Below are 11,916 nucleotides of genomic sequence, written 5' to 3'. Positions count from 1 at the left end.
TGTAGCCTGTCTTTGTGGGTTCGCCCAATAAAAGCTAGTTTTGTCTTTCACAGTATTGCTACTGTGTTCTTTAACGTCACTACCACGCGTGACAATACACACACACACACACACACACACACACACACACACACACACACACACACACACACACACATATATATATGTATATATATATATATATATATATATATATAGTGCCACTGACACTGGTTCACTGCAGACCGTCAGTTGCTCTTCACTCCTCGAAGAGGCCAGTCGTGTGTCGAGTGAGCTCCTGAACAACACTTTTCTTTGCGGTGAATGAGGCAATTAAGTCACAAATCCGGGACCTCAAAGAGGTGCGACATAATGCTAATGCATTTCTCTCGCATTTATCGCTGGAATCGACGCTGAAATTTTCTTTTTAGGTATGAGCTATTTGACAAGACAGCAGCAGCACCCAGCACAAGGAACACCTAGCAGCAATGAAAAGACTGGGAGCATTGGCAAGAAAGCTTCGCTTAAAAATTGTGTAGAAGTCATAGATGAGGATCAATTGTCAGCGTAAGTGAATAGCCCGATCGAACGAGGAAGCAGACAGATGAAAGTTTTCCTTTCAGAGTCTGACCATTGACCAACCATGAAAACTCGTGAAAAGAGCCAATGAAATGTATTCACTTTAAAACAATGGTAGAACGAATGCAACGAGAATGGCGACTGGGGCATGCTCGTGCTGGAGCTCACCTGTCGCCTGGGTGTGCACATGCCCAGAAACGGTCACGTGCAAGACAGCAGCAGTAGGCAGGTAAATGTTTGAATTAATTCGACACTTTCTCGTTAAGCAGTGCTATTGGAGCGTACGGAAATATAGCACGGAATGAAGGCTCTGTTAATGTAGCCCCGAAGGCTGCTCCGGCTGCCTGAAGGCTTGTTGTCCGTAGGCTGCTTTAACGTTTCTGCACCGCGCAGGGTGCAAGCAGACTTGCAGAGGCACACATCGCCTGCATCGGTCTTGTAACACAAAGATTACGCGGATCCCACGCACTGTGGGAATCTATGTATATGTGGAGCTTTCTGTGCTGTTTGCTTTGATTTACAACAATTAGCGGTCACATTGATGGTGAATGTTTAATTTCTTCAGCGTTTAGTGCGATACAAAAGTGGTGAGTTGACGGTAAAGGTTACCTTGCATGCATCACTGCCGCTTGTCTTTGTAATACACAGAACGAACAGCGAAACGTGTTTGCTTGAGGCATCGTTGTGCACCATTGGTCATAATCTTTGAGAAGGTTAGCAATGTCATTGCCTCGCATGACACATGTCATCGTGGCTGAAATGTTAGACTTTAAATGAATTATGGTGCTACTACTGCGTAGTACACAGAACACACGGAGAGATGTGTTTGCTTGAGGCGTTGTTGTGCACCACTGTTCATAACCTCCGAGAACGTTAGCGTTGTCATTGCCCCACATGGCACCTATCTCCTCAAATACCATGTGAATGCAGCTTTACGTCTGCACGCCAGTTGTCCGCTCGACCAATCTGCATGGAGTTTGTTTTTCAGAAACAGCAGGAATGTGCGGCACTGTACCTTGAACTGAAATTTATCCAGCTTGTCCGCAACCTCTGTTGACGTCTCGAGTCACCTTTTTACTCTCCCCTCCTCCCCCACATGTATAAGAACTGCGAGAGAACAGTGGTAAGGCTGCCATTCACTCGTTTCGTGGCTCCGTCGGCTCTATACCCACTCTCTGCCTCCTCTTCCTAACCTCCCTCATGGGCTGTTGCCCGATAATGGAAAGGTGAGCTCTGCAGTTTCTGTAATGCTTTTGTGGGGGGTCACATATAATTACAGCTGTCGAGATGATATTGTGCCGATGCCCAAGGAGCTCCAGAGGGCATTGTGACGACTGTCGATGGAAAGGTACAAGCGAGTTTTTCACATCGCCTTTCGTCTCTGCCACGCTGCTGCCATGTAGCTGCCTGCTCTGAACCACCTCCAGACGCAGTGCGCAAGACAGCAGCAGTGGAAAAGTCGAAGGAAGAGGCAAAGAAATCATCCTGGATGAACCAGCCTTGGGTTGATAAAAGACATCTTACTTTAGAAGCTAACTGGTAAGCTAGCGAAAGATGGCTTACTTCTTTATTCTTTTTTAGAGAGATCACTTTCCATCTGAGCCCGAGCAAAGTGGAAGTCGCACTAATCTCAAATTCGATGTGCAGGACTTGCCCTATAAGTGGAGTGCTGTCAATTCATCCTATTGGAGGAACCGCTTGCCCAATTTTTTACTTCCTTCGGAGTGTTCCCGAGCTCCTGAGAGAGATCATTGGCTTTCCATTTGAGCTTGAGCAGGTTGGAAGTTGTACTAATCACAAATGCGCTGGGTGGATCGAATGAACTCGCAGTCTCGCAGCATAAATGGAGTGCCGTCAATTTCTGTTACCGGAAGATCCATTCGTCTTTCCCTGTGCTGCCTGCTGGCTCCCGACATAGGTCACGGCACGCGCGCTTCTCGATATAGAGCTCTGAAGGCAGTTGAGAGCAGCTTCCGAGCCTCAGTGAATCCAAAATGACACCTGATCCATGGCATTCACCCTAAGAAAAGTTTGCACCCAGCGGGCCGTATCTTGTCCACAAACAAGCATCAATCTTGCATGCCTTTCCCTTCTTTAACGCCGAGAGCCCTGCAATTCCAGTTCTTGAATGGCTTGCGTGCTATCAGTGTGATATAGCATTCTCCAAAGGAAAGTAGAGAATGCAAATTTACAAGGCTGGAAACACAAGCATGACATGAGACTATTATCGTTCGGGGACAAGGTACGCCTCAAATAGCGAAAGCTAGTTTTAGTGTCAATTTCTTGTGGCTGAAGGTACACGAGGTTGACACTAGTTCAATTTCAAGCCACTTTTGAATCTTGTTAAGAAGGTGTCATTGAGCCTTTTTACGAAAACTCAGGTTGTAACTTACGTACGGTATGTCCCAAGAGAACGACTTTTAAGGGGTTACATCACAAAGCTGCATAGTGGACGAGGAATACTGTGGTGCAGAGTCGCATACCGATTCTGACAACTGGGTGTTATCCATGTGCTCGAAAGAGCTTATAAGTCGGCAGTGTGTTAAAAGGAACGAATGGTTGATAGTAGCACTTGTCCTCATAAGTCCCGCGTGTCCTTGTCTAAATTATTTGCGCTTAGTTTTCCAGTCAACATGTCAGACCAACTAAGCCAAACAGTCAGTCCTTCCGAGGTGTTCTTTAGCGCACGCCCAAAACATGCTACACAGGTGTTTTTACATCTTGTCCCTGCAACATGCAGTCACTGTGCCCGGGACACCTTGAACCCGCCACGTCGGGATCAGTAGCAGAGTGCCATGGCGAGCGGACCCCTGTAGTAGCACACCTGGAGCTGTGGTTAAAAGGACACTAAGAGATATACTAAGTAGAGCTTTACTAGTAAATTACCATTTTGCAATGTCGAAAAAAATAAAGAAAAAAATAAACATGCCACTCTTGGCACTACAAGAGGCTTGGTAAAGTAGAAGAAGACTCAAAAAGAAAAGATGGCTCTCCAGGCTGAACTGGAGCTCTCCGTGACATTGCGAACTCCGACAACCTCTGCTCGCACCAGTTTATGATTTATCAGTAAAGATGGATTACTTTGTATATTATAATAGCTGAAGACCAACCTTGGAAAGTTTCAAAAACTCTCACAGAGTCACGACTCAAATATGAAAAAGAACTTTCAAATTCGTCCTATAAAGATGATGTGCTGGTGCAAATGTCCTGGCGTGAAATTAATAAAAAAATGAAAGTTTGGCCTTCATTATCTTTTCTAATAATCAACCTATTAGCGCAAAATTAATTAAAATATCTCAAAAAATACTTAATTCATCAGAACTGATTCAGTGTTTTTTTTTCTTTGCTGTTCCTTTAAATTTAGGTATTTCAAGTGAGAAAAGACAAACATAGCACACAAGAGCTTTGTAACATGGTTTAATGAATCATGCCCTTTTATCTTGAAACCGGCAAGCGTGATCTCGATAAAAGGTAAAAACAAAAACACTTTTCTTCAGCCTTTCTCAAAACTGCTTTTGAAACATTCTAGTAAAGCAGTCAGTAAACAATCGTACAAAGACACCATCTCCTTGCAAGTAGTGTCTTTCTGTGTTATTGAAGGTGTTTCACTTTCTAGATGAATGAAAAAAAAATAATAAAATTAAGAGAAGTGGCAGGCCTGTACACAAACAAAAGGCAACAACACTAGGGCTGCTGTGAAGCTGTTGGCTGTGCCCATTCCAAATTACTACATCTAGCTTCAAAACATCTTTCCGCAAAATGGTTGTAAAGACCTAAATAAAAAATCTTCAGACTTTGAAGTGCGCCTCTCAAGTACAATCCACCATAGTGTGCCAGGTCTCTCCTGCATTGTCAAAGAGTGAGAGGGGGAAGAGAAAAAAAAGAATAATTGTGCATTCAGTTCATAACATCTTGCCCAAGTAGAGGCAATGGAGTCACAGGATAATTAAAGTAACACCAACCACAAAACTATGAACAGGAACATGCAACTGCAAACATTTTCATAGCGTGGGATCAGCTAGCTCTTGACACTAAAGGCCTAATTCTGAAACCTTCCTTTCCATAGGACACTTCCTAACCTTATACGAGAAGCCCTTCGTGCTTCCTTCCTGCAAATGATGCATGGAGGAAGCACGTGTATTCTGAAAGATCCTTCTAAACGTCTCAATGAAAGGAACCCTTTCGTTAGGCAAGCAACCGATTCCACACATTTGGGTTCAAGGGCATTTGTCATAAGTCTCACACAAATGTCTTTAGGGAGCACAATAATATTTGTTCATCAAATATTTTTTATGAGTTACTACTATATAAATGTGTAAGCTCTTTCCTGATTTAGATGCAACGCTAATGCACATATGGCTGCTTCAGATACACTGAGTCATCATACTGCGCTGTTTTGCCCTTTCATTCTCAAATGACAGTTGCATTTGCTTTAGATTTCTCTGTCATGATGCTTTGACAGGAAGGTACTGGTGACAGTAGAGCACTGTTCCTCAGATCCGTTCACAATTTTTCATGACCATAGGCTTAATGAGAGAGGCTGTAGGGGCTGAGCATGTTCATCGTGTAACACAAACATACGGACAACAGAAGTTGAAGTTCTGTAGAAGTAGAAGTTCGAAGCAGAAGTAGGACTGTGCATTTTGCCCACTTCTACTTCTGTTGTCCGTGCATTTACAGCGCAGTACGCTGCTCTCGAGCTGAACATGGCCTCAACATTTGACGGCATGTGTAACAAGCAACATGCGTTGCACTATTTCAGAGGCCAAAGACATCGAAGTTTGCTTGTATGCACTTTGACCTTTGTTTAGAGGACGTTACTGTCTGCAAGAACTGGCACCCACCGCATTTTCTTATTGTGGGCCAGCTGGCCAGTAGAAAGTCAACTCCGCATGCGCAGACAAGCATCCTGTGACGAAGAATTGCCAAGAAGCACTCATTCAGAAAAAAGAGCTAGGAAAGGAACCTTGAACGTAGCTTCAGCGCTGTCTTACCGTACGGGAGCACCAAGGAAGCCTCCACTAAGGGCATCTCAGTAATGAAGCTGTCATAATTGGTCTAACTGCGATGAAGGCTTCCTTGTTAAGGTAAGGAAGGTTTCGGAATTTGGGCCCAAGAAACATGCCTTCGTTACTGTGAGCATATCTTTGTCCACACCCGCAGAATGGCATCTTTCGGATATCTATAAAGTTCTATCCCTGCTTTGTGGCAACTTCGATATCCATATTCGAGTACACGTTAAATGCAGAAATGCTCTCGTTACAAAGCCAGTGAACTGATTTGAATAAAATTTGTTGCATTTAAGAGGGAAAGCTGAGGTATACCGATTGTAGCAAGCAGAATTTTGATTTAGGGCCTATTTACCAACATTGCCAAAAATCTGTAAACAAAAAAGAATTCAAGCATAAATTTTACAAATCTGTAACTATGCACCAAATAGATATATTGCAGCTTTGCAAACTGTTTCTGTTGGAGCACCTGAAGTGGACAAATAGAATTACATGAGTTGACAGCTCATACGAAGCTAATAATGTTTATGAAGCTTTTGCAAAAGTCCTACTCACAGGTCAGTGATATATTTCATATTGGGGTATGATACATCACTTTTGTCTGCTTTAGATGTCTCGGTAGGTGCAGTTCAGAGAATTACAATATCGCCGTTTACTGCTCAGTTACAGAGTTGCAAACTTGATACTTGCATTTTTTAAAAATTCGCTATATTATTGCGACAACATTATAGGCGGACCTTACCCGCTTTGTAGTTACATGTATATCTGTCTGACGAAACATATGCGCTGATCCTGAAGGCAGTGTAGTCTAACACAGTGTCTAAAAGAGCTAGCTGCCACGAAAGAAGAATATGAGCAACTGGCACATGGCGCGCATGCCAGATGTTTCAAGGAGCGACCTGGACAACAGAGGTTCAATCACATCACTGCCCAAGCATTTCCATAAAGCATTACAGTCGGACTTCACCAAGTTGGAGGCATCTGACCGAAAACTCGAGATGCGTTGAGCGTACGTGGAGCATACGTGGGCGCATCGTAGCATGCAGAAAATTGCGAGTTTGTGTAAGAGGTGCGAGGTACATATAGAAACTCCATTTTGATAAATGACAGCGTGCAAGGTTCTGCGTGATGCATGCGCGCGCAGCTGTAGAGCCCCCGTCACAATCATCACATTCTAAGCATGCTGCTGCATACTTAAAGTTATCGGTGCTGAGTGCTGACCCAAGTTTTTTTCAAGAATTCTTCAAAACAGTATGCACGAGTGAGTGGATGCTCACTTGTACTTGCTCACCGATACATACTCTTGCAGGCTGGTACTCATTCACACTCGTGTGCGCTCACACTCGTCGGCACTTACTCCCATTCCTGCTTGCGCCCACTCATACTGCTCGCCAACACTAACTCGCAGTCACAATCGCTTTCATTTGCCTCTACCGGCATCCACTCATGTTCATGCTTGCGCCCACTCCAACTGATGTCCTACAGTAGGTAAAATTTGAACTTTTTCTTCTAAGTTCAACAAACCTTACCAAATTCAGTTCATTGGAAGCCGAGCCAAACGATTTCTCCATTCCCATCAGTTCAGATAATTCGGATAAGAGCTTCCGAGGTCAAGCTTTCTTTAAATGCAGTCTTGTTATTTCCCCAATCTCTTCACCTTATGTAATTTTCTGTCAGCCCCAATTACGTTTTCACACCCTTGGAACAGTATCTTCCCCTTACGGGCTGCTTGCTTTATGCTCTGCAAATTAGTTGATCTCCTGCCTGAAAGCTCTCACAGTGACCATTCCAACTCAGTCTAGAACATGGTTTACTCACATTTGATTCCTAATCACTTTTCACTGTCTTCCTGTAATTCATAATTTGTGTTTAATGTTAGGACTTCCAGTTTCCATTATACTGCCTGCTATATGATCTTCAACTTCCGTTCATGTTTTTTTTTAGCCTCCAAGCTTGGACATGACATGAACATGACTTTAAGCGCACTCTATCATGACATAATAAGTATGCAGCCCATCAGGACGGAGTATCTTATTTATACAGGCACCGCCATTGCACAACCTGGAACTATAAATAGACACAGAAGGTAATACTCATGCCTTCAACCATCCAGATGTGGCGTGAACATGACAAACATGACACGATGTGCACTCTATCCAGACAAACTGCATGCACCCTCTGTCATGACAAAGAACCTTATGTATATGGGTTCCTGATGTACACCTCGAAACTATGGATGAACACAGCGGCAACTACTTACACATTTAACTTTATCCAGACATTTCTATATGTGGTGCATCACCGGGCTCCGATCCAGTGCTAGACGTCAAGCATAAGCACAGTGGGGTCCTCAACCGCAGACTTGACCTTCTTGAGGAACGTTACGGCTTCCCTGCCGTCGATCAGCCGGTGGTCGTAGGTCAAGCAAATGTACATCATGGGCCGGATCTCAACCTGCGACGACAGGTACACGCAGGCATTTTACAGACAAGCTGCTGAGCATGATGTCACAAAGATGGCAGTGGTTCTGTTGTCATGGTTCATCACAAGACAAAAAGAATTATGGTAAAAAGAATTAAGGTAAAATTCACTGGCTTGAATTTACTCAGAAGGCAAGGTCTAATACACATGGCCAAGCTCTCAAAAGACACTCAGCAAGGAGCATTGTTCATAGCATGGTGCAAATATGCAAAGTAGAATCAAACTGTCAACATTCAGAGTTGATGCGTCAATGGATCATCATTAGCTTAACGGATCATCATTAGCTTAATTTATGCCCACTGCACAAGAAAGGCCTCTCCCATCTATGTCAGCCAATTTCTTAATTTTGCAACGAACAAATGGAGAGGTTCAAACCAACCTTTCCACTGATGGCCACGGGCCTTTCGAAAATGGCGTGCATGCCAAGGATGGCCGACTGGGGTGGGTTGATGATGGGTGTGCCAAACATGGAGCCAAAGACTCCACCGTTGCTGATGGTGAAGGTGCCACCGTCCATGTCCTCGATGGCCAAGCTACCGGTGCGGGCCTTCTCGCCCAGCTCGAAGATGGCCTTCTCGATGTCAGCGTAGTTCATTCGCTCACAGTTGCGAATCACAGGCACAACAAGGCCCTGGAAAAAACCAGGAAAAAGCCATTAGAACAATGCATGCAAAGACAGGCAAGACTAAACGGGATCATGTTGCTTTGACGATATTCACAGTGAACGACGAAGGAAACTGGAGCTAATAAATAAAATAAATAAATAAATAAATTGATCAGCAATCAATCAGTGAAAATTTTATTCGTTTCTTGAAGACAGGAGGGGTAATTAGAAAAAGCTGCATAAACTGCAGCTTGACTAAGCACTGCTTCCTACGGTACAATTCAGCATTGAGCAGCATTGGCGCACACAATGTGGCTTAGCCTGTATCTAAGTACTGCATGAAGACACAAAAAATATGAGAAAAAAAGTTATGTAATAATTTCAGCAGCAAAGCGTACAGGCACGAAAGAAGCTTAGCTAAAGAAAAAAAAAATAGTACGAAACTTGACTTGCAAAGAATACAACGGCAACAAACTCAGATGCAGACCAAAAACAAAAAACCAGCATATAGCAAGAACAGCTAACTTCTTTCATGATTCCACATTTGTAAGAAATGCCATGCTAACATATGGAAAACTCAAAGGCATATTTGACCAACTATTGACAAGCTTTCAGGCAGCATTATAAATGTTGTGCAAATCAGGAACTAGGCTATATTGTGAGACCTAGCCAACCCCAATGTGTACAAGTTATAATGGTGCCTGGTAACCACAGTTCGCATTTGTTTGTCCATGAAATATAGTTCAATTGCTACGCTACATGACACATATGTATTGTTCCTTGACTACGATTAACAAAAATAATCAGGATGGAAAGAAAGAAAGGAAAGGTAGGGAATTGGTTCCCAGATGTGGGCTCTCAAGACTGCACCGTTATGTATTGCGATTCCTGCCCATGATCCTCTTGGGTAAGGGCGACAACCGCACAAAAAAAGAGAAACAATAGAACAATCAGAAGAGAAGTAAATCCTGAATAAATGCTCTACTTGGTGCCACAGAAAAGAGCGAATGGATTTCGAAAGATGCTTTGCCTCGTTGGCTACTACAAATTACAAGTTTGAGACAACGCATGCGAGACAACTAACACAGAATGCGCAGGGCCCACCAGAATGACTACTCTCACAGCATTATACCCTGCATCGTAATACGTCAAGTTTATGACATTTTGGTGGGCTTCTGTGGATGCATCTACTGTTGCACATGGTATACGCAAACCCAGTAAAGCATGTTAGAAAAAAATATATATATATAGAGAAAGGAATAGCAGCAGAAGAGGAGGTAAATTTGGGTATGAGTCACGATTTGAAGCCACAACAACAATGCAAAAGAGCAGCATCGAGGACAAAAACACACCTTTGGCGTTGAGACTGCCACACTGATGTCGATGTAGTCACGGTACACAATTTCTTGCTCATCGATGACTGAAAATAAGAGCCAGACTGTGTTTACACCAAAAATCTACGACAGCTAAGCTGCAGTTTTTAGTTACGACACTATCACCCACAAAAAGGTACAACAAACACACTCAACCATTAAAAGTAAGTACAGTCAAATGACTTAACAATGAATCGCAATGTTGAATATCACTCATCTAACAATGGAGAAAGCATGGTCTGGCCAAATTTGAATTTCTTATAAGCAATTTGAGCACTGCTACAAGGAAGAAATTGTGGGGAATTCGCCTGTTTATTGATGGGCATGTAATTAATTTGCCACTGCGTTACGACTGGCAAGCTTCCCGAATGGCTTTGTTGCTGCTAAAGCGACTGACATAAAAAAAGCCACATTCAATCACTGTGCTTCATTGAAAAATTCAGTGGCGATTTAGCAGCAAATGCGAGAGAAATGTGTTGGCATTACGTCAAACTCTTTGAGATCCCAGATCCTTTATTTAAATCGCATTCACCACATTATAAAGTAATAAAGTATTAAGGAGCTCACTTGACACACGTCCTGCTGCTTTGAGGAGCGAAGTGTAACTGATGTTGTTCTGGAGCAGACCACCGTCACTCGCACCACACACACATAAACACACGCACATATGCGCACACACTTCTAAGCTCTTTTATCTCCTCTCTACCTCTACCATGTGACCAGCTTCCCACACTTTATATACATACACCTTTTCTTTTCTCTGAAACTCTTCATGCCAATGCATAAAAAGCTATTAAAGCACACATACACCTCCCCCCCCCCCACACCCCCCCAAAAACCACCACCCATGCACCCCAGCCCATACAGATGGTAAACCAGTGAAGCTGCAATGTGCAGCGCTGATGTTTATCGCTGGATTAATTCCAACTGTTTATTAAACTCTTTCTCAATGATTGGTTATGCCTTTGTGTTTCTTAATGAGGTTACGCACACGTTTAGCATACATGCTTTGACACTGCCAAAGCGAATGCATTAAAAAGCTATTAAATAAAAAAAAGCTTTACGATTCAAAAACCAAGTTCGATCACAAGATGAGAAAGGTTCTACGAAACGTTCTACGAAACTGCAAATATTCCTTTCTGAGAAATATGTTTGGATATGGTTTGTAGAACAGAGCTCCTCTCCGGTCTAGCTTTTATAAATCTTCCTCTACCTTGCAGGTTTCTACCCGCCGTGGTTGCTTAGTGGCTATGGCGTTTGGCTGCTAAGCACGAGGTCGCGGGATCGAATCCCGGCCACAGCGGCCGCATTTTGATGGGGACGAAATGTGAAAACACTCGTGTACTTAGATTTAGGTGCACGTTAAAGAACCCCAGGTGGTCGAAATTTCTGGAGTCCCCCACTACGGCGTGCCTCATAATCAGAAAGTGGTTTTGGCACGTAAAACCCCATAATTTAATTTTTTTGCAGGTTTCTCTCCGAACTCATGTGTTCAATCAGTGCTCACCTGCATTAACGATTGGTTGGTCTTGCAGGGCAAAAGCGGCAGCCTTGACAAATGGAGACATGAATCCCAGCTTGACGCCGTGCTTCTTGGCAAAGGTGTCCTTGTACTTATTCCTCATCTGGATGACATTCCTGCGCAAGCAAACGCAAACCAAGGCCGGTATAAAAAGCTGAATTCCATCTGTTCGATTCCAAACTTTCCTTATCAACCATTGTTCACAAATGGTCAATGCCTGTGATAACTCAAGTGAAGCACTGATGCAGAACAAAAGGAAATAACTGAAATAGAATTCTTAAGTTATCGCAGTCACCTCACCTTCACCTGAAGAAGGTGCAAGGGTGAGTTGCGACTCAAAAGAAGGTTGCAAAATTTAGCTATAGTTTG

At 43.3% G+C, this 11,916-nt stretch overlaps 1 protein-coding gene across 1 annotated transcript in view; it reads right to left on the bottom strand.

Annotated features, from left to right (window-relative positions):
• Window positions 1-3,957: 3,957 nt before the first annotated feature.
• Window positions 3,958-11,916, bottom strand: part of LOC142587997 (dihydrolipoyllysine-residue succinyltransferase component of 2-oxoglutarate dehydrogenase complex, mitochondrial) — a 49,313-nt gene continuing 41,354 nt past the window's right edge. The window contains exons 14-18 of the mRNA XM_075699413.1: window positions 11,533-11,663; window positions 10,005-10,072; window positions 8,428-8,679; window positions 7,828-8,021; window positions 3,958-4,402 (exon numbers count right to left, since the gene is read on the bottom strand). Of these exons, the coding sequence (XP_075555528.1) occupies window positions 7,887-8,021; window positions 8,428-8,679; window positions 10,005-10,072; window positions 11,533-11,663 (586 nt within the window). The 3' untranslated portion in view covers window positions 3,958-4,402; window positions 7,828-7,886. The remainder of the gene's footprint in view (window positions 4,403-7,827; window positions 8,022-8,427; window positions 8,680-10,004; window positions 10,073-11,532; window positions 11,664-11,916) is intronic.

The sequence above is a fragment of the Dermacentor variabilis genome, chromosome 7, assembly GCF_050947875.1.
Source record: "Dermacentor variabilis isolate Ectoservices chromosome 7, ASM5094787v1, whole genome shotgun sequence".
Lineage (NCBI taxonomy): Eukaryota > Metazoa > Arthropoda > Arachnida > Ixodida > Ixodidae > Dermacentor > Dermacentor variabilis.
The sequence above is the reverse complement of the archived record's forward strand: the minus strand, read 5'-3'. Positions and strand labels throughout refer to the sequence as shown.